The sequence below is a fragment of the Lichenostomus cassidix genome, chromosome 3 (genome assembly GCF_008360975.1).
Source record: "Lichenostomus cassidix isolate B80296 chromosome 3, HeHo_3.0, whole genome shotgun sequence".
NCBI lineage: Eukaryota > Metazoa > Chordata > Aves > Passeriformes > Meliphagidae > Lichenostomus > Lichenostomus cassidix.
Window position 1 is genome coordinate 47,318,063 of NC_139483.1, and position 22,572 is coordinate 47,340,634.

General features: G+C 40.6%; 1 protein-coding gene across 4 annotated transcripts; it reads left to right on the forward strand.

Moving 5' to 3' along the window:
* Positions 1–5,332: 5,332 nt before the first annotated feature.
* On the forward strand, positions 5,333–22,269 carry FBXO30 (F-box protein 30). 4 transcript variants are annotated; one of them, XM_085055628.1, is made up of 4 exons: positions 5,333–5,535; positions 10,091–10,195; positions 16,318–18,400; positions 19,345–22,269. In XM_085055628.1, exons 3-4 carry the CDS (start codon positions 16,334–16,336, stop codon positions 19,546–19,548), a joined length of 2,271 nt encoding a protein of 756 aa, XP_084911754.1. In that variant the 5' UTR covers positions 5,333–5,535; positions 10,091–10,195; positions 16,318–16,333; the 3' UTR covers positions 19,549–22,269. The 4 variants fall into 4 exon arrangements, with proteins under 4 accessions (XP_084911754.1, XP_084911759.1, XP_084911756.1 ...); XM_085055630.1 differs by lacking the exon at positions 5,333–5,535 and adding an exon at positions 5,813–6,037; XM_085055629.1 differs by lacking the exon at positions 5,333–5,535 and adding an exon at positions 6,226–6,813.
* Positions 22,270–22,572: the final 303 nt, after the last annotated feature.

Consider the following 22,572-nt stretch of genomic DNA (forward strand, 5'->3'; position numbering starts at 1 on the left):
TGTGCCTCTGGAATACATGATTTATTGCTTTGTATATATAGGTGTCAGAGCCCTCTCTTGAAAGAAGATAGCTCCTATACATGGCCTCATAGAGCTGGTAGAGCTGTTCCTTCCTCTTCTTGTTCAGCTTTTGTCCCCAGGCAAGACGTTTTGTGCATTAATTGACTTTTCACTTTAGAGAAGCATATACAGGCCTTATAATTTGCCATTTTTTGGTCAGAATTTTACTAACTACTGCAGAATAACCAGAAATAAAAGGTTCTACTTCATTTCCCATCACATGGTCTCTAATGGTCCTATCAAGTGAAAGCTAACAGGCAACAGGGAAGCAACACCAACTAAGAGGTTCATTAGAAACAAGAAAGTTCTATGTAGCCTACTGCAAATCACCATCATGTTTTTAAAGTAAAAAATGTGACACTGCCTTGAAGTTGAAATCGTATCACTGTGTTGAGACTAAAACTGAAGTCTTGTGTAATCCAAAAAACTTTTATATATTCATGCACATGTCATGATGCGGCTTGCTTTGCTTGCCACTGTACTCTTTTGGATTAGCACGTGTGTACACAGCCCAACCAGATGTTCCTGTATGACTAATGAACACATTGCTTCCTGATCAGTCTGAAGGGCTGGGAGCTACTATGCCTGCCTGTCAGGCAGCGTTGGTAAAAACTAAAGCCAGACGTTTTGAGGCACAAATGGTTTGTAGTTCACTGGGGGACCAATGAGCTCTAAGTGCATTCCTGTTAGTCCTGACTCTTCTCACCTATCACGATGCTACCATAGCCAGAAATAAGCTATGGGGTTGTGCAGCAGGCAGTAGTATGTATATGATATTTTGACTCTTGCTTCCCCTTGCAGCCCTGCATGACACTCCCAAGTTCAAACACTTCACTAATTTCATGACTTGACCTTCAGCTTCTTTCCCCCTCAGATAAAACACTGAAGTGACATTTGTCACATAACCAGTTCAGGTTTGTAACAGAAAAATGAAAAGAAATGAAAAGCACTAGTGGCTGACTGAATCTTTCTAAGTCTTCTGAATTAATCACCTATGTCAAGGCTAGCTACCTTTTTACTTTTACTTCTAAAACAAATGATGTAGCTTGGAATCACTAAAACCAGAGGTCACACAGTATGGCAAGGTTGTCTAGTAAGAATATTCCCAAACATACAGAAAAACCAAAAATACTACCAGATAAAAATTGCTGAAGTGTAGCTATACAAAGAACTTGTTAGTGCCAAAGAGAATTAAATCCAGTAAAGGTGTTAAGTCACTGTTATTTTATTTGTTTAATGTGGCACTCCACCTCTGCTAAAACCTAGTTTTGTGCTATGATGCCCAGGAGGGGCAATGATCCTCCTGAGCACTGCAGCTTCCCAGTCAAACTTGCTGTAAGCTCAGAGAGCTCTCCTGATGCTGCTATACAAAACTCAGCCATTCACACAGCACCTCTCAGATGTGGTGTCAGAGGCCTCATCTTTTCCCTCTTTCCACTACTCCACATCAGACACAGATCCATCAGGTTCTCTATGCCTATGCTGTACTTAAACAACTTTAGGAACAATTCAGTCCTAAAGTCCTGTCTAGCCTAGCTGCTATCCATAATAGATGATGCAACTCCACATTGTGGACAGTTTTCCCTTAAGACTGAAGACTGATCCATCCTCTCATATAGGATGGATCATATAGGATGAATCCCCTGTGGAACCACAGGATAGATCCACATGGCTGAAAGCAGCTCTTCCCCATGAAAGCAACTCCTGAGTTAAAGAAGCAATATCGAATCCCAGAAAATTGTATCCTGCACATGTGTATGGCACTCAATCATTTTGAGTTTCTTTTGTTTAGAAGACCATCACTGGGACACTCAGTTCCTCTAACAATCACAGTCTTCCTCCTGAGTCTACAATCAATCAAGGGAGTCCAATTTAGCAGGATTAAAATTTTGTTAACTTTTTCAGATTGTGGAATCTCCTTCTCTGGAAATATTCAAAACCTGTTTGGATGCAATCCAGAGTAACCTACTTTGGGAGAATCTGCTTTGGCAGGGGGCTGGACTAGATGGTGTCCAGACATCCCTTCCAATCCCACCCCATCCTGTGATTCTGAAGGTATTTAAATCCCAGTACCTGAGCCAGAGGACCAAGAATTCCCACAAAACATCTGTAGCAAACACCCACCGCAGCTTTAATAGTTGTAACTAGGCCAGTGGGCAGTTATACTGACATTGAAACATCTGACCCCATAGGGCAGATTTTCCTACCAAAAAACCCTTCTTATGCTAAAGAAAGAATATGATGAAACAACACAAAATCCCAAAATTCATTAGTTTATCTAGCAGCTTCTTTCATAATCAATGTTCCAGATGTTCTAAGATCTTTGTCACTACTATCAAAAATATTTAGAAAAGAGATTACTATGATTACTATGGTACTTCAAGCCTCTAGGCTATTTACTGGCCTTTTTCCTAATGACAGACAAAATACCTTGTAAAAGAGGAGTGGCTTTGCTTAAAAAGCTATAACCATAAAGGCATTAAAGTAAGTACCAGACCTCTTGATGAGCCTATGTTGAAAACACAAGCTCAAGAGCTACAAAAACCTGCTTTTGAGGTCTCTGTTGTTTGGAAACATCCTGCTGTCAAAGCTGTGCAGTGCAAATTGCATATGTGGCTTTGTGGGCAGATCTCAGCTGTTTATTTTTACACACTGCTAAATATGAATGCTCACACATTAGTAAATCTACTTGCAAATGCACTTTGGAAACACATGTAATTTGTTTTCCTGCTCTGTATCTCCATGTTGAAAGAATTTCTAGACATGAATACCCATCAGTGAAAAATGACTGCGATTGTCCAAATTTGAAATTAGAAAGTGCTTAAATAATTCACAATTTGTAGAAAGTGACAGAAAACAAATTGCACTATCCACATCCTTAGGAATAAATGGGGTTTATTTTACATACAGTCACCCACTTACAGGAGATTGCACACCTCAGCAGCCTAGGCATTTGATGTAGACTTTGCTTCAAACAAGGGGAAAGACACAAATCACACTGCCTTAAGAATTAATTTACACTTCACTCTCCTGTTGGCTTCAGTGACAGTGTCATGTACAGAACAATACTGAACCAGACACAGATACTCATTTTCCATTTATGAGTAACCAGAATGAAGTTTCAGTCATTTTGGACTCAAGCCAGTAGAAAATAACCCCTCCAGTTGTTCACCCAGTGAACCCTCAAAAGCCTCCTAGTTTGCAGGTCAATGGTAGTAAGCTAAACTTACTACCATTAAAACTTGCCTGTTTACATTAAATAGCAGTTCAGGAAAACGATGATGATTGTCAGCTGGGGTACAATGGGTAGCCCTGGGACCATGAGCAAGTATGTGCACCAAACATTAGAGAAGCAGCAGATTGTTCCCTGAATGACTGAAGGACCAGAGAAGTCTTGGTTGAGGTAAGCGAAAGGAAGTCCAAGCCACAGAAATTCATTCTCCTCACTCAAAAGAAGCAATTAAAATAAAAAGCCCCACTTCTGTCATAGAAGCCCAGCTCCAGCACAGAGTCAGCCAGTGAAAAAAAGCACTGCAACACCCTGTGTAATTAATACCTCAGCTAGCCAGTGAGCACACTGCACTGTGGTGAGAATAAGCAGCACAGTTAACCTCACCTGTCCCACAGCAGTCACTGCTGGTAAGAGGCAGCTGGGAAAACCAGTGACTGTCTACATGGATTCTGCCCAGCAATTTATATAATTGTCTGCTGAGCAGATGAAATTATTTTGCCTGGCTTCTCTGAGTCATGGTGCCAATCCCTACCATCTTCTGGAGCTCACTTGGCAAGATTATTATACCCTGATCCTATAATCAAACCTATGATGGAAAAAAGGGCCTGTCCTCAGGATCAAGGAAGATCAAGGCTGTAGTATAAGGGCGGGGCAAACCTGAGAGTGCTTATTATAGGAAGTGCTGGCAATGATGCCTCAATATTAAGGTCATCTTACATTTTGTCTTACACAGCTAACATAAAAATGAGTATGTACATCTTTCTTTCATGTTCTTATTCTTAGAGTAAGAAAAAGTAAGATTCTTCTAAGATGATAAATGTCCAAACTTGCAACAGGCACATTTTTACTTACTCCCCACTGAACCTGGGTTAGATGCTGAGATTTAGAGGATCTATTTGGGTAGCTCTTAAACATGCATAACCTCTCCCCAACAGAAATCTACACTGGCAGGGAAATAAGGTCTTCAGAAACTGGGCGCAGACCAACAAGGTTTTCCTGGAAGTTTAAAGAAAGAATATTTTTTCTCGTGAATTAACAAACTAATCTCCCCGATCTGTACCTTCTGTGGCCACCACAGATCTATGTGTACATTTAGTATTTTCCCTGTGAAAAAAGGGTATGGTCTAGGTTAAACTGCCTTTTTCCCTCAGGACTGTAAGACACACTGCAGCCCCTTAAAACATAGCATGCTTATCAGGAATAAGAACCTTTACAGGGGTAACACCCTGTATTAATTCCTACCTAGCTACAGCCTCTTAAAGGACTGGCTTCCGTGGCCTGAAGGAGAGAACCTGCAAAGCAAGGCTCAACACCCTGCACCCGCGGGAGCATGGCCAAGTTTCTGGGAAGAAAGGTCTGGACCGTAAGTCTAACACACTCCAAGAAAGGTGTTAGAGAAGCGCTGCCACTAACACCAAAATGCATACTGTGCTGGCAGGAACAGCTCTGTTGAGGTGACAGCTTTAGCAAGGCCCAGTCCCTGTAGAGGCCGCAAAAAGGTGACTTTAGTGACGGCATGGATTGTGGTGGTGATGGATCTACGCTGGAACCCAGACTGGTGATCCGGCCCCGGGGAGCGGAGCGGGGCTGTCCGGACACAAGGCAGCAGCCGTGCTCGTCGTGCCCTCCGCCCACGCCAGCGCCCGCAGCGGCGGCCGCGGGAGAGCCGCAGGAGCTGTGACCCCACGGCCGGCAGACCGGCTCCCGGCTGGGCACGGCTGGGCACGGCTGGGCACGGCAGAGCACGGCAGAGCACGGCTGGGCACGGCTGGGCTCGGCTGGGCACGGCTGGGCACGGCAGGCCGGAGCCCCAGCCCGCCGCTCGCTCCCAGTCCCCCACGGCACTCCCGACCCAGCCGCGGCTGTCCGCGCACGCGCGCGGGGACACGGGGGAGCGCGCACGCGCCGTGCGGGCACCCGCCCCTCCGCGAGGGGGGAAGAGAGGCTCCGCCGGCGCGCGCGCGCTCCCGGCCCTCGGCCCCGCCCCCCCGCGGCCCCGCCCCGCCCCGCGCGCTCCCCAGCCCTGCCCGTGGCACGCGCGCGCGCGGCCGGCGGGGGCGCGGCCGGAGCGGGGCCGCGCCGGGAACCCCGCGGGCGGCGAGGCCGGGCCGGGAGAGGCGGAGCGAAGCCGAGCCGAGAGAAGCGGACCGAGCGCGGCGGCGGCGACCGGAGCCCGGCGGGGGGAAAGGGAGAGGCGCAGCGCGGGCTCCCGTGCCTTCCTGCCTGCGGAGCGACGGGGACGGGTGAGCCGCCGCTGCTGTCCGCGACCGGCGGGGAGAGCCGGGCCCTGCGTCCCGCCTGGGGCCGCGCCCGCTGCCCGGCAGCCGGGCGGTAAACAAATGGCGGCCCGGCGGGGGCCCGAGCTCCCGGGGGCGTCTCCCCGCCGCCACCCCTGGCAGATCTGGGCTGGGAGAGACCGCGGCGGGCTCGGTGCGCGGCTCCGCCGGCGTCGCCTCCTCGTCGCCCGGCCGCCGTGCCCCGCGGGGCCCGGAGTGCGGGCTGTGTCTGGCCGGGCCGGGCAGGGCAGGGTGGCCGCTGCCCCCCCGCGCCGGGCCCACGGGACGCGGCGGAGCGAGCTGTGCCGCGCCGCTTCCTCCGAGCCCGCCGTGCCGCCAGCGCTGTCGGGCTGTCGCGATAGCACGTGTGAAGGGCAAAGGGCCGGGGTCTGCCTGCCGCTGTGGAGACCGCGGTGCGAGAGTCTCCTTTCTGCGGGAAAGGAGGGGGAAGAGAGCAAATAATCCAGAGGTATTGCTGAAATCCTCTAATCCCCCGTGTTTGTGTTATTTCGAGTAGATGTGCTCACACCGTGCGAGAGGTGGTGTTTTGTCTCTTCTCTCAGTTCATTTTTTTAATGGCTGTTTTTTGACGTGCGGTGGAGCTTTTGTTTCCCTTCTGTAAGAAGGTAAGGAGGGCTGTGTGTTTGTACTCCTGTAACCCCACGGTCGGCAATCAGAGGCGCACAGGGAGATGACAGCAGCTTGTTGAGCGGCTCGCCTGTTGGAACAGTTGTGTGCCCTCACTTCCAAAAGTTCTAGCGTTGCTGCTGTTCGCAGCAGGTCTTCGAAATTCTTAAGGGAAATAAGCCGTGGGCTGGAGAGGTGGCTTTCTTTTGTTCTGTAAAACTCTACTCGGATTTGGCTGAGGAGCTTTTCATAATCCTTGTTTCCCTTTTGCTGATTGTGTTGTTAATATGCCAGAATAAGTGTTTGTTAGCATACTAGTCCAAACCCAGGTCTGTGCCCCTGAAGTAACAGCCTCACCTTGCTCGTTCTAGCACTTAAGGGACGATATCTTCTCTGCTTTCTCTAGAGTTGGTGTGGAGTACTTGGTGTGGAGTCCTTCACCTGGACACTTGCTGCTTTCTGCTGCACATTGATGTGATACATCTTAATTTGAGCTGTGATTTGGGTGGTTAAGGTTCATGCATCCCATTTGAAGAGGATGTTAGTTAAGCTTATTTATGAACTTCCCCTCTGCACCCCTCTCCCAGAAGTACAAAAAAGTAAGAAGAACTTTGCTTGGTAAGCAAGTCAAGTACCTGGAATACTGAAAATGCACGGGCAGCTTTGCTCTGTCTTCCACTCTGTATGGATGTAAATATCTGTGTGTAATTTCTCCACGGTGGTCAAATTTCATCAAGAGAATGAATAGATTAAAGAAGGCGAATTGGGATTGTATTGCAAGTTGAGACTTTTTGTGGGGTCTCCTGCCTTATTTTCATCCAAAGTTAGATGGTGTTAGAGAACAGGAGAATCCCAGCAGAATGGGCAAAAGCTATGCAAAAGCAGTGGTTTTACTCTGCTGCCTGAACATTCCTTCTTCTGCACTAAATTCTGCATTTACTCAATTAACTTCTTAAATTTGGGTTATATTTCCCTTGCCTCCTACTTTGATGTTAGCAGTCTAATGGGCAAAATTAGTGCTGTGTTTAACAAGCAATATCTGGTTGGAAACTTTCTGGACAAGATTTTTGCATGTTTTTGGATAGCCAGCTTTTTAGGTTGTAAAGAATGTCTACAACAGAGGGTGTAGTCTACAACTTTGTGAAGAAGAAAACAGGGTTATTAGTCTTCAAGTGAGTTCCTGAAGCTGCTGCAGATTTCAGCTGTGTAAGAAACCTGTGTTTTGCATTCAGTGCAAGTGAACTAAAAGTAACAAAATTTCCTCGATATCGATATACCTATTCCTTTGGTGAGCTCTGTCTGAAAGGAGGCAAATGCTGTTTGCCTCTGGCAGTGAGATCCAGTGGTATAGAGATGGAAGTAGGGAATCATATAGTCATCATTGTACTGGTGACAATTTCCATTCAGATTCCTTATCTACATATAAGAATTAAGGTAATGTATCTGTTGGTGAGATGGTTAGATTGTAGAAGGGGTGGCAAGTGTTCCTGAACTGACTGCAAAGAAACATTATTATTAGTTACATTATTGAAGGTTACAGAGAAATCTGTGTAAACTGTCCTAAGTGTCTGCACGCTGTGTAGTTATTGAATGAAGGAATATTGAATGAAGGAAAAAGACTGAAAAGTCTTGTAATATGAACTAGTCTGAAACAGGCCAAGAGAGTTAACATGGCAGGGGAGCTCTAGATTCTGACTTACTTGGCAAGCTACTGTTTTTAATAGCTTCTGATGTGACACTTGATGTCTTGTTATAATTTTATAGTAATCTGTTAATGCTGTTTGAGGCTACAGTACCCTGCAAAGCCATACAGTCAGTAGAACATCTAATTTAGTAGACTGTGCTGTTTCTTACCAAATGTCCAATATTGATTTAAGCTCTTAATGTGAAATCATGGTGAAAAAAATGATAGGTCTAAACTTAAGGCTCGAGAATCAGAGGCATAGTGAGTAAGTTTCTAAATGGTGTAGTTACAGCTTCTCATATAAAACTTTCAATAGTGGTTCAGTTTGATTGTGATAGCTGGTTCAGACTTGGTTAGGGAGATGCTGGAAGGTGGGTGGTGTTTTGTTGAAATTCAGACTTCTAGTTGTGTATTTAGAAACATCTCGAGTAGAAACTATACATTTCCAAAAGTCCTATTTGACAGAACAATTTGTTGGTGTGATAGATTCATTGCAAAGAGGATCTTTATAGGAGTGTGCTTTATTGGCAAAGCTTTAATGCTCTTACAAAACCTTGTTTTGGCTGAGTCACTATTGTCACCAGATAAGGAATGTGTTTGGATAGGACTGTTCAGATGGAGTCTTTGGGAAAAAAGAAATAGCATCAAGTCTATTGACATTTGGAAGAGGCAGTCTAAATTATATTAGAGAGAACAAATTGATGAATCATCATATGTCCTAAAACCCTTCACAACTTGTAGTGAAGATGCTTGTGTTTTCCAGTTCTTCATTCATGTTAGAAACCTATTGAAAGAGCTGGTATAACATGCTCACTATGAGATATTTTTCCGGCTTTCTCTCATCAACTATTTGAGATAGGTGAGGTTTTGTTTAGACAATAGTTTTATTTAAAACAATATTTTTTTTACTGTTTTGTTGGTGTTAAAACCAAGCAGCCTGGAAGGGAGAAAAGCCTAACAGCTGCTGCTAAATGTATCTTTCATTTGATAAGAAAGTGAGACACCTGAAGATAGAATATGTTAAAGTTGTTAAAACTGTCTCTCTTATAATCTTCTTGTTTTACTTCTAATTTTTCAAAATATTTTGGGACAAACTCCCATAATTACTACTTCAGTGTAATCTGCTGAGGTATCTGTATGGGATGTCTGTTAAATTTTTTTGTGTACTGTCTGTTTTGCTGTATATTAGTCAGGCCATTGTCCACTAACAAGGGTGTATTTTTAACAGAAAAAAACTTTATATATACAGAATATATGGCATTGCACTTCAGCGTGGAATGTTGGAGAGAAGTTGCTTTCATAGTCCATTTACTTTAAAGTTTTCTCATTTTGCTATGGGACCTGGTTAAACTTGCATAGTAAGACCTGAAACTGTATATTAACGAGATGTTTGGCCTGATTTCTGTAAGTACGCAGAGGTCAGGAATTCTTCGGCAGCAGCATGTATGAATTAAAATATTACGTAAGAAGGATTTATTTTTGGTTTCTTTTGGGTGGTTAAAACTACCTACTGTAATACAGAATGCATTATTTTTTCCAGTGGTTCTGTTTCTGGTTTCTGAGAAGTGGCTTATTTTTTTTTTCTGCTTTTCTGGAGGATTTGTGACTTAATATTGGGATAAGAATATCATTGTTCCTTTGGGCATATCACCTCGGTTTCACCTCTCTTTAAGTTTTAGTGATAATCCTTGGGCATGAAAGCATGGAAGAAGCATCTTGTTACAGTAAAAAGCTATTTAATAGTAAGCAACTGCTTAATAAGTTCCCATGTATGAAGACTCAAGGTGGGCAAATTTTAACTAGACTAAAATGCAGTTTGTAAAAGAATCAAACTTTCTTTCTTTCTTTTGGTTCTCCAGCTGTTGCAATCCTTCATTCAAGTTTGTTTTTTTGGTTTTTTTCCTGAAGTGGTCAGAGCAGTGAATTAGGGGCAGTAGGTCAGAATAATAACTTTTAATAATCTCTTACAGCCTTAAATATAATTAGGTTACCATCCAGTGTGACTAACAGCTAGCAATAAGCTAAACTGACAGAACTTAGGTTGTGCTTTGGAAGTCTATTAAAAACTTGTTTATGTTCCCATAAAAGGTACAAAAAATTTCAGTGTTTGTAGCTCCAGATGGTGTAAGCTCATGACCTTTCCAGGGGATTGTACATATGGAAAGCAATGTCTACACCTGAAATGAAACCTTCTGATCTCATTTCTTGCAGAATCTGCAGCAACTGAGGAGTCACACTGTGTTCAAGTTCAGAAGTGCTTTACACATGAGATCTACTGGCTCTCTAGCTGATTCTGCCCTGTCACCATCTCCACAGGTAGAGTGCTTTTGTGCCTGAGCCATGCAGCAAGTGTAGCTATTCTTGTGTGATTGTCCTTTGTCAGTGTGTGGCCAAAGGCAGATCGAGATCTTTGGGTTTTTTCTCTGGGGAATGTGTAAAGGAGGCAAGAATGCATGGCAGATCTGTCACAAAAGTACTCTAAAGAAAAGCCCAGTGGCTTTGCTTTTGATTTCTGACACTCTTAACTGAATTTAACAGGGATAGAAGAAAGTGTTTTGTGATTTCATCAGAGCTTTTGTTTTAAAATGTAACAAAGCCAAACACGTAGGACATCAGTGGAGGATCCACTTCAGTCAAAGCAGTGTTTTGCTTTGGGTCATTTTCCCCTTGAATGCTTTTTTTTTTTTTTTTTTTTTTTTAGCTGCAATAATTTTGGAGGAAATAATCTCACTGTATTCTCTGAATGGTAGGAAGATGGCTTGCCACTAGGAAGAAAGGATATTTGGGGCAGGGGCAGACACAGGAAAGTCTTCTTTATAAGGTTGGCATAAAAAAGGTTGCACTTTCCTATAATTGTAATGCTCACAATTTCTGCTGTAGTTAGAGATTTCTTTTTTTTCGTCTGGTTTGTTTGTGTGGTGGATAGGTAACTTTGATTTATGCTTAAAATAGCAGCTAGTATATATTCCTTTGATGCTAGACCACTGATAAAACTAGAATCTTTCCAGAAGTGTGTGTCTCCTGAGGTTTTTTTTTTCTTGCAGTAAAAAGCCATGTTTTGAGCATAACCTTTTTCTGCCTCTTGCATAATACATGTAAATAGCCATAGACTATGATGATAATGGTTGAAGTAGCCATTCTTACATATATCCTACTTATATAGTAGTAATTGGAGCTCTTCTCATTTTTCAGTGATTAACAAAAAATTAATGTAGACTCCTTCTAGTACGTTCAGTATGTGCAGTCACTACCAGCCAGGGAAGATGCTCTCTTTGTTGTGGATGAATTTGTTTGAGAATGCAGTGAACACTCATCTATCCAACCATTTTGAATATAGTTTTAGCTTCCCTGATCTGCCTTGTTGTAACAGAAATCAGGGTTGTCCTGATGAACTTAAGAGTGGGAGGCAATAATTAGTATCTCATAAGGTTGAGAATTAAGTTTGGCATCTGAAAGAGAAGCTCCTGACAGAAACCTGGGTAAAAGGTGGAAGATTCAGAAATACAGCAGTTTCTTCTAGTGTCCAAAACAAAAGGGAGTTTTTTAGTATGGTTTGCATGTATTTGCTTGTGGGTGGATTTGGATGCTCCTGGGATTTTAAACCTGTAGTACAGCTTGTGTGTGTCTAGTTCTCTACTTCCTTGAACCAGTAATTTAAGAACCTGTTGGCGTATTCAGTTGAGTTTGATAGAAGAGTCTCAAAGGCAGTTAAGCTTTTATAGGTTTGGTGAATAAAAGGTGCTTTAATAATTGAGGGGTCCAGTAGCAGTAATAGTTGCTGTGATTTCCTCTCTTACTGGCCCCAAAGAATTCATGTAGGAGAGAAAGAGCAAGCAGGCTTTGGGTTTGATAATACTAAGCACAGTTTTTGTGGTATAGAAGAAAGTGAGAGCTCTCACTTGCAGCTGAAGCATTGTGTGTGTCTGAAACCCTTATTACGCTATTTTAATGTTTGTGTTACAACAGCAACTGGAAATCATGTGGCTGTAGCAGCTGGAATTTTAATCCTTTTAATTATGACAGATTTTCAAAGCATGTTCTGGCTGATTTGGTCAGCTGACTGTATAGCATGTACAATAACATCAAGTGATTGCACAAATTCTGAGAGCAGTGGTCACCTCACTGGAACGGGATGTATTTTTAGGTTTCTCTGCTAGTAACAGTCAAGTGTGTGTACTTAAGCACCCTGAACCGAAGAACTGAAGCTGGTTGCTGACACTACACTATTAGAAAAGGACAGCTGTTTGTTCTTGCTATAGTCATTGATCTGACACTATCTTCTGACCATACTGTGACAAGAACACAGTAGGATATAAACATTGTAAATATTATTGGTATGTGTTTTAATGACAGGTATTTTTCTTTAGGTCAGCAATGACACTCTTTGTTAGCCTTTTCAATTTGCTGTATTAGAGGAAGTGAAAGGACTTTGTTACCTCCAGCAAGAATTTTCTTTATCTCCCCTTTACCCAACAAGTTTTCCTTACAAGGCAATATTTGGGAAGAGGGTGGTTCATGTTCTCAGTATAGTACTAATGATATTTTTTATTGTTATTGTTCTTGAATGGGAAATTATTCATATGTGGATGCTCTTAATCTATGAATGAAAGAGGTGCTAAGTTCTGCGGTTTACAAAGTTAGCTTACAAAATAAGGTGAGTCATGGCCATTTGCTGATTAATCAGTGTGCTAATTCTTGAGGTCTTATCCATTTATTTCACCTGTTTGATACGGTCATTTGTTATTTTTCCTTTGGACTTAATTTGCAGTTTAATAATTAAGTTATATCAGAACCCTTGAGTAGTTCAAGCAGTCCAGGAACTCATGACTGCCTGGAACAGCTGTTGAGTTTGAAGCTCAAGTATTAAAATTAAAAATGCATAAAAGGACAGTTAATATATTTAAAGAGACTTTGTAGTAACCTATAAATAAAATGTGACATTCTGACTAAATTGAAGGTTTGCAGCAGGTGCTGAGGAGTTAAGGCTTGTAAGCAGAATACAGAATTTTAGTGAATGTTCTGCTGATGGTCTGCTGGTGTCTGAAGATACTTAAAATTATATATTTAGATAATGAGCCAGCAGATTTGAATTTTAAGATACATGGCAACTAATACCAGTAAAATTCTAATTTATAGAAAGAGAGAATAAGTTACTTTAGCTATTTAATTGATTTTGTGCATAACTGTTTCTTGATAAAAACAACCTAAAACATCCATTATAGAACAAATTAGTGTCTAGCTGTTGATCAGATTTGATATTTTAGTGTTGGCTTTGGCTTTCATACACTGTCTGGTGATATTTGATGTTTTCACCAGATTTTGTTTCCTTTTTACTTTGAAGTATAATTTGCTTATATGAAATAATTAAGTTTTGATGAATATTAGCTTATGTGTGAAAGGGGTTCAGGAGCCTGAGAAAAGCCAGTATCATTGTGCAACTCAGGTTTCACAATCTGACTTGTAAAGACCAAGATAGTGTGCTGGGGAGGAGGATGTTTTACTGTCTTAATAAAATGTTCTGTGTAAGCTCAGGCTATTTAAAGATAGTATTTAATGATGGTTGACTAATTTAGGGTATGTCTACAGAAATGGTGCAGGCAAACACGAGCTCAGTTTGACTGTGTCCTGAGCTGCTGGGTTAAGTGAAGGTGGCTTCGCTGCCTTGCTCAAAATCAGTAAAATGTTGGCCCATATTGCTGTCACGTGACACAATGACACATCTGATGGTGTTGATGTGAAATTCCCACTGAAGTCCAAGTGTCACAATTGGTATGGAATGGGCTACACCCAACCATGAGGGTCCAGCATGGAGCGGTGCTGTGGCAGCACCCACAGGGCAATCCAGGCCTGCCCTCACTGCGACAGAGGAATAAGCCTGCTCCTGTGGGTCCTCTAAGTCTTGACAGCACTACTCCCCAAGCTGCTGTCAGACTGTACCCAGCTTTTCCACCCCATGGGTAAAGGGCACTGGCAGCTCATGACACAAGTGGCATCTTTTCACCTGGGATACTGTCAAGCGGACAGTGAAGCTGCTGGTTAGAGCGAGAGCATCCATAACTCCTGCAGTGAGGCAGAGGTCATCTCGGTTACCCTCATGGGCAGGTTTGGTCTCTGCAGCTGAGCCCAGTTAGCATCACAGATCCTGTCTTAAGAGAGTCATAGGCCCTTCTGCCCCTAACACAGCCACACGCTGCTCTCCAAGAGGCTCATTTCTAGCCAGCTTGAAGTGAGGAGGCTGTTGCTTTATGGGAGCAGGACTCTGTTTAGATGGATGAAGGGGCTGGGCTCTCTAAAGGCCCTGGCATTATAAACTAGCAATCATCTTTTTCAGTGCTATTTCCATTTTGTCTTATGCACTTTAAAATGCACCCATAACCTGAGAGCTTTTTTTTGTTCTCTACTCACCTGTGACTTGAGGAGAACTCGTTTGGTTTCAGTATTGATGGAAATTTCTGACGTTTCCTTTAGTTTAGCAAAAAACTGTGGTAGTTGGCAAGGATTACTCAGAGAGGGCTTTGCTGGAAAAACTAAAAATATCTTCAGAGAAATCAAACAATTTTTCATTCTTTACTTTTTTTTTTAAACACGTTTTGTCTCTTTGTAGTAGATACTATCTGACTTAATTTGCAAGTTGAATGCAGGTTGTGTGCCGGAGAGGTTTGCAAAAATGTTGAGTAAGTCAGTCACTGAGTGCAGTGGCGGATACACTTGACAATTTATTTAAAACTTACTCAGTATATAAATGCTGAAGTATGGTGGGGGAAATTCAGCTGTGTTTTGCCTGCTAAGTGTAGCACATATGCTTTTTTGTTAAAGTGCTCAGGAGAGTGGGTGGCTAAAATATTTAAGTTATCCAAATTACGACGGATGGGGGGATGAGAACTCATTGCTACTTAAAGTTGGCATGAATTTCAAAGCATTAGAAAAGAATACAAGTGAGTGAAGTGTTACATAGATTTCTATTTAAATGCTTTAAATTATTTGAAGTGGAGTGTCTAAAAGGCACTTTTGTTTCCTTTTACCTTTAGTTTGAACAGAAGGAATAATACTAAGCAGTTTTATTTTTACTGTTTTGAGTAATTTTAATGTAAGAAGGTTTAATGCATTAAAACTGAAGTGTTTAGTCTAAAGACAATGTGTGAGAGCACTTGTTAGCAGAATAAGGAACCGTTTTTATTAATCTTAAGTTCTTTGAGCATTTTATTTCTCAGGAAAATGGCTAGAGGGTTGGGAGTAAGGAAAAGATGGAACTGAGCAATGTATTTTTGAGATATGGCTCTGTGCAAGTCATTCTCTGATACCTCTAAACTTTAATCGCCACTGGTATCACTTCTGCAAGGGAGTTTGTAAGAGCATAGGGGAGAGCTTGGTAACTTCTGTGGGCCTGCACTCCAGCTAGAGAGTAGTTCCAGAGTTTCTCGAAGTATGATTCAAAGACACAAAGTTTATTATTTTTTTCTTTTTTTTTTTCTTTTGTTTTTCCATGCCACAACAAAGAATTGAATTTTGTGTTTGTGTCAATGTGTTGTTATAGATTGCACCATGGCTGTATATGTATTTTGATTTTTTTTGCAGTTTGGCATTTTTAACGTAGAGTTGTTGATATCCTTACACTTTGAACTGCTGGTATTGGATGCATTAAAAATTACCTTTTGTGGGTTGAACTGGACATATAGATAGGACCATGTTGGCTGCTAAAGTTTTATGTAAATGTTTTCAGTGAACTAAAAGGACTTCTTTAATGTGCAGTGTAATTATGTAGTATAATTGCTACCCTTGTACAACAATTACAGTAGAAAATAAAGGGAGGAGCTATAGGCTATAGATGAAGAAAAAGAACGAGTTGTAAAGGACTGCAGTCTGTCAGAAGCATGGAGTAGGAGAGAATGGGACATGACAGGGAATTGAGATACTTGCTGAAGGCTGCAGATTGCCTTAAACAGAACTGCAGGTAGAGGGTGTCAGCAGCTTAGGTGGTGGCAGACAGCCTGGGGAATTGGTTGCCTCTGTTTGATTTAAAGAATTGGACTTGAGGATGAATCTGGTTTCCTGCATTTTGTCTCCCTACTCTGTGCAATTTTATAATTTATGATTTTAGGTAGTAGGCTGTATAGTCAAAGCCCATGCTTCATTTTTCATGGAATGATCTATTTGCAATGAGCTATTCCAGAGTGAAGAATTATACAAAATTTTTGCTTAAGCTGCATATATTAGACATGGTAAATAAATGCATAGACTATGTTCTGGACTCTGATTCAAATGTGTATTTTAAATTTTCAGATGGACTTTTAAGCACCATTTCTTTGAAATAAGATATTACATACTTGTTTTCTTAAAATGTCACCTGACCAAGGATACAAAACTTCAAATAGTAGCTAGTAAATACTAACAATATTGAGTTAATATTCTACGCTGTTGTCTCCTTTCTCTTTACTCAGAATTGGATTTACAATCATGGAGGAACATCAGCAACACCTACACTGTGTGAACTGTGTCAGCCGTCGCTGTATGACCAGACCAGAGCCAGGCATTTCCTGTGATTTGATTGGCTGCCCCTTGGTTTGTGGAGCAGTTTTTCACTCGTGTAAAGCTGAGGAACATCGCATGTTATGTCCACTTGAAAGAGTGCCTTGTTTGAATAGTGGCTTTGGATGTCCCTTCATAGTAGCCCGAAATAAAATTGCTGATCATCTAGAAGTTTGTCCTGCAAGTGTGGTATGTTGTACCATGGAGTGGAATAGATGGCCAGTCAGTTATGCTGACCGAAAATCTTATGAAAACCTGAGTAAAGATGTTGATGAAGTGGAGCAGCTAGATATGGCTTTAGCTCTTCAAGACCAGCGCATGTTGTTAGAATCACTTAAAGTAGCAACTATGATGTCAAAAGCAGGGGATCAAATACCAGAATCCAGAGAGCAAACCCCTGTCAAATCAAGTGCCCCCGATACAGTGCATACAAATGGTTTGATGCCTGTAGATGAAGAGTCCTATGGTGCACTTTATCAAGCTACTGTAGAAACGACGAGGAGTTTAGCTGCTGCTCTGGATATCCTGAACACTGCTACAAGGGACATTGGCATGTTAAATTCAAACCTCTGCATTTCACCACATGAAATGAAAGAAGATCCCAAGATCAAAGAACAAGCTTCTAGTGGCACTATTCAGGATAAAAAGTCCGACTCTGAAAATCCAGATGAAGATAATGTAGGAGCAGTTGGGGGAATTAACTTTGATAGCCTGAGTCAAAATTCACAAATGGAGCAAAATGGTCCTAGTGATATTTGTTATGATGCAGTGCAAAATCATGACTTAAATGTAAACCTCAATAACTCCTCACTTTTGTGTAATGGCTTTCATGTAGAAAATGAATGTTCAAAAGTGTTGGACCAGAGTGAAGATCTTGGTGTATCTAATTCAAAACTATCCAGTGTAGCAAATGGTGAATGTACTGCATCTCATGATGATGAAGCATTACAGTCTTGCAGCTCCTTCCCTGTAACAGCACAAGTAGAAGTGGTATCAGCTGATCACTTAGTTAATGGCAATGTTAATCATGTACTACTTCCCCATAATGACAATGAAGAAGAAATGTTAGAGAGACAAGTGGAGCAAGAAAGATTGAGAAACATAGATGGATGTTCACTTTTATGGCATCGATTGTACAGATTTAACCACTATTGGTCGCCACCAAAAGAAGACAAAGCTGTTGATACATCAGATTTGGAGATAACAGAAGATCCTATGGGTCTTCAGGGAATTGATCTAATCACTGCAGCTTTGTTGTTTTGCCTAGGAGACTCTCCTGGAGGCAGGGGGATATCAGAAAGTCGCGCTGTCGATGTGTATCACATTGACTTTGGGACCCAAACATTTTCTCTCCCATCTGCTATATTGGCCACAAATACAATGGTGGGGGAAATAGCTTCAGCTTCTGCATGTGATCATGCCAACCCACAGCTCTCAAATCCAAGTCCATTCCAGACCCTTGGATTGGATTTGGTATTGGAATATGTGGCTAGATACCAAACAAAACAGCGTTCAATGTTTACATTTGTTTGTGGACAGTTGTTTAGAAGGAATGAATTTTCATCGCATTTTAAGAATGTGCATGGAGACATTCATGCTGGCCTTAATGGCTGGATGGAGCAGAGGTGTCCTCTGGCATATTATGGCTGTACATATTCTCAACGAAGGTTTTGCCCTTCAACACAAGGGGCAAAAATTATTCATGACCGCCACTTGCGGTCATTTGGAGTTCAGCCTTGTATATCCACAGTATTAGTAGAACCAGCAAAAAGCTGCTTAATTGGACTGCACAATGACCATCTGAGTAGTCTACCTTTTGAGGTGCTGCAGCACATTGCTAGTTTTCTAGATGGTTTTAGTTTATGTCAACTTTCAAGAGTGTCACGTTTAATGAGAGATGTGTGCGGAAGCTTGCTTCAGGCACGTGGAATGGTGATACTGCTTTGGGAGAAGAGAAAGTCCCCAGAAGGAAGTTCTTGGCAGGTAAAAGAAAAGGTAAGTTTGTTTTATTTTTATTTTGAAGGTGAAAGGGGAGATATTAAATTGGTCCCTTCTCTGCTTTTTCTCTTTAATATTATGTCTGTCACTGCTGGATTTTGGTATAATAACCCTTCAAGAAAGAGATTGTTGTGTGGAAAAATTGAAAATTGCTGCAGGTTGTCTCAGTCTTCTCCACACTTGGAGAAGTAGAATTTGTAGTAGAGTCTGTCTAGTTTTTGCTGGATGTAAGTAAATTAACTTCTGTTTTTTCCAGTATTTTAAAATGTTAAACTATTACTTCATGATCTGCTTCAAGATCAGTATTCCATAAAAGTGGGAAAACTGCCTACAAAGTTTGCTTTTCTTGCCTGTATAGTGTTTACAGAATTTTTTTTTTCTAATCTGTTGAGATCCATACATTGCCTTGGTGTTGAATGCCTTAAATATTGAAATAGTTTAAAACTTTTGGATGAACTTTTTGTAATACAGCTTTTACCATTCTCCCCACCCCAAACTGTAGAGTATTTGCAGCACTCATTTGGAATAGCAGAAGTTGATAAGAAGCCAGTTGTTGTGACTAGTCTTACAATACCTTCTCATTTAACTTCTGATTGTATCTATTTTGTATACACAAAAAATATTGCCTGTGTTTCTTCACAGTGTTCAGAGTTGTCTTGGAGTCTGAAACAGCCTGGGGCTGACGATGCTAAATTCTGTATAGTTATTAGTTATTAGTATATATATTTTAGTATATTAGTATATATATTAGTATATATATAATATATATACACTATAGTATATATAATATATATGTTAGTGTATATATTTTTGTCATGTTGATTTTTCATATGGCTTATAGACAACATTACCTGAAAGTTTTATAGCACAAGCATGTAATTTCCTGCTCTGAGTTCAGGTATCTCAAAACATCGAGAGCCTAAGTGCAGCTTATTTTCTAGGTTTGGCGCTTCAGTACAGCCTTCTGTACCGTGAATGAGTGGAAGTTTGCAGACATTGTGAGCATGGCTGACCACTTGAAGAAGTGTAGCTACAATGCTGTGGAGAGAAGAGAGGAGGCTGTTCCACTGCCATGTATGTGTGTAACGCGAGAACTCACGAAGGAGGGACGTTCACTGCGCTCTGTTTTGAAACCAGTACTTTAAGTATTGCAGCCACTCCAATTGCACATACACTCAAGCACCTGATATAACCTCGGTAATATTACGAGACACTTTATTAATGTACTAAAGATACTTTCTAGCTAAATCTACTCTGTCACTGTGTATATAAGGTTTGAAGTGACATTTATTTTTTATAATACTGTTTAGCTGGAAAGTAATGAAAGTTGCCTTAACGTTTGAAAAATTCGGAACTTGCTGGACAGGGTAGTTTTATCTAACTTATATAATTTAAGAACAAAATCCTAAGGTGTGTTTTCTGATTCACTGGTGCCCATATTGCTGTTGATATGATGTTGATAACATTTCAAAAATGGCCTCTAAATGGTATCCACATTTGGATAGGAAACCCGGAACTGTAGGGAGAGAAAAGTCCTGTCCAAATCCTGTACCTTCTGTATCTGGTGTTCTTTTTTTTAAAACAAATTATAATCCAAAAATTTGAAAGTTAAGGAAGTATTCAAAACTTTATAATAGATGTCTGAAACACAGCTTTTAAGCACATCTTTTCTCATGAAATCAGTGTTCTACTGCTCTTCCTAGTTAACAAATTATCTAAGATCAGCTTTTTTTAAAAAAAAGGTTTTCTAGGAATGATCTAAATGAACTCAGATTTACAGCAGCTTAATTTTTAGTACAACTTTGTTTTGACATGTCAACAATTGCTATTTTTCTTCTGAACTCTTAACAGTTGTTTTACTTCTGGGAGCAAAACCTTTAGAGCTAAAACCATGAAATGCTAGTTTTTACTCTCACACCTACAATGATATCAATGTCAAATGTTCAGAAAATTTTTCCTTGTCCTGCAGTTGGCTGAGGGTTACATTGCTTGAGCAGTCAGAAGTTCAAAGTATGTGATGAACAGTTATGAATTGATAATGCAGCTAATGAAAGGGCTTTACTTGTTCTGTGGTATTGTGAGATGTATTGTCTCCTTTTCTGTTAATTTGTCTATAAAAATGCTGCTTTTTTAAGGAGCATTTTAAATTACTGGTATGTATAGCAAATGTATCATCTTCATAAGATGAGACATAACTTGTTAATTGCATACGGCATATCAGAAATGTTCTCTTAAACTACATTTTTTAAACCAACAACTCCAATTTGCTTCCAGTCTTCCATAAGAAAAGATCTTAAAATGCATTTGTGAACAGAGAATACATGCTAAGAGAAGTGGCCTGGTATAGAAAACTGTAATAACTTGAACTGACTTTCCAACTTGTTTGTGTTACTGTCGGTGTCTCTAGCCTGTTGCACTTAGCAACTGTGCCACAAAGCTAAAACAGAAACAGACCAGAGCTTGGAACAATGAAATACAGTACGTATTTCCATTATAGGAAAAAGAAAAAAGATTAATAGAGAGGAGATGTTTACAAAAATGGCTAAATTTATTACTCCTAATTTCTGTACCGGACACTTGTTTATGGCTAGTCTGGCTGTAGTTCACAACTCTGGTGTCTGTGCATTTCCCATTCTGGATTCAGTCCAGCTAAACATTCACTGCCTTTTTTCTATTCAGAATGCTACAGGTGCCCAGAAAAAAAAATCTAGTTCTTCAGTGCCATGAGTTGAAATTAAAAAAGCTTAAATAGAAGCTTTGCCTGGATCTTCAAATTGCATGTTCTCGTTCCACAACTTCTCTTCTTTGTTGTTTGAAGAGAAGAAAGGAGTAAACCCTCTACAGAAGTTAGCAACATTTGCAGTAATTCTTAGCTGTTACCACAGTTATCTGGGAAGGAGAATCTAGATTCAAGTATAGATCTGACTATACCAACTGGGTTTTAGGTAGGAATTTTACACCCCCAGCCCAGTTCTTTGAATGCATTGAAATGCTCACCCACGACTTCTTCAGTACGAGGCAGGAGACAGACTTTCATCAGTTCTTGTCTTTTAGCTCTAATGGCTCCTTGCTGCTGCTCTCCAGTGTTTAAAAGTAGTTGTGTGACTGGAAGGATCCTGAATGTTGAGGAGATAATGCTTGCATTTATGGCTAAATCTACTTTAAAACATCTGTCTTGGGTTACTGGTATTTTTTAGTGAGCAATGTGGTGGTTTTGGTACTCTGCATTCTTTGTAACTCCCCAGAAACCCTGATAAGTATGTTAGGCAGGCACATGTCTTGGTGCTTATGGAAAAGAGGATGTTCAGTTAGAGGAACCTTGCTTGTAGCACAGTGCAGAACTGCATCTAAAGTATCATCAGTTGTTGATCTATTAAAATGAACTTTTTAAGTACTTCTTCTTAAGAAATAACACTATTTCTCAATACATGCACTTTTATTTTAAAATGTAGATACAGGCTTTTTTGTTAAATTAGTTTATTTTTTATGAGAATCCAGAGCTATTAAAACATCAATGTTGTAAACAACATCTCTGCCTTGTAAACTGCTTCAAATGCAGGAATACAGTAAACTTAGGATAATTTTTTTTTTTTTTTTACACTGCTATGCAGTTTGTAAAACATCTATGGTGTATAGTCAGCCTATCAAAATGTGACTTGTTCACATTTGCCCTTGAATTTTAAAAATGTTGTATCTCTTTCCTGGTACATGTTCCATACAGCATATATAGACAGCTGTTCCAGTCTTTCTTTTACTTGATACCACATTGCTACTTTGTTTAAAATATTATGTTTTCAATCATTATGCAATATGTTTTTTTCAATGTCTGTTGAAATCCTAATAAAACTTTCGGAGTTTCTCTTTTAGTATGATTGTATTTTCTTTAAAGCTTATCCCCAGGCTCCTGGTGTTCAAGCATGGTGCTCAATGTCTGCCTAAAGGATTCAAAAGTAAGTATTCAAAAAATAAAGTTACATGAAGAAAACTATTTACAAACATTGCATAATTTGGAAGTGATTAATATTTATGCACATTAATTTCAGTATGAAGATTGGTCATTCATTTTTAGACTATCTACCCATTTCTATTGCTTTGATCTATTATGCAGCATAGATTCCCTTCCACAATTAATGATTTGAGTACATCATATTGTATCTTGTAGGTTTGTT

Coding starts and splice junctions, on each gene's coding strand:
- FBXO30 (XM_085055628.1), top strand. CDS start 16,334: ATGGAGGAACATCAGCAACACCTACACTGTGTGAACTGTGTCAGCCGT. Junction 18,401..19,344: donor CTTGGCAGGTAAAAGAAAAG/GTAAGTTTGTTT, acceptor CTTATTTTCTAG/GTTTGGCGCTTCAGTACAGC.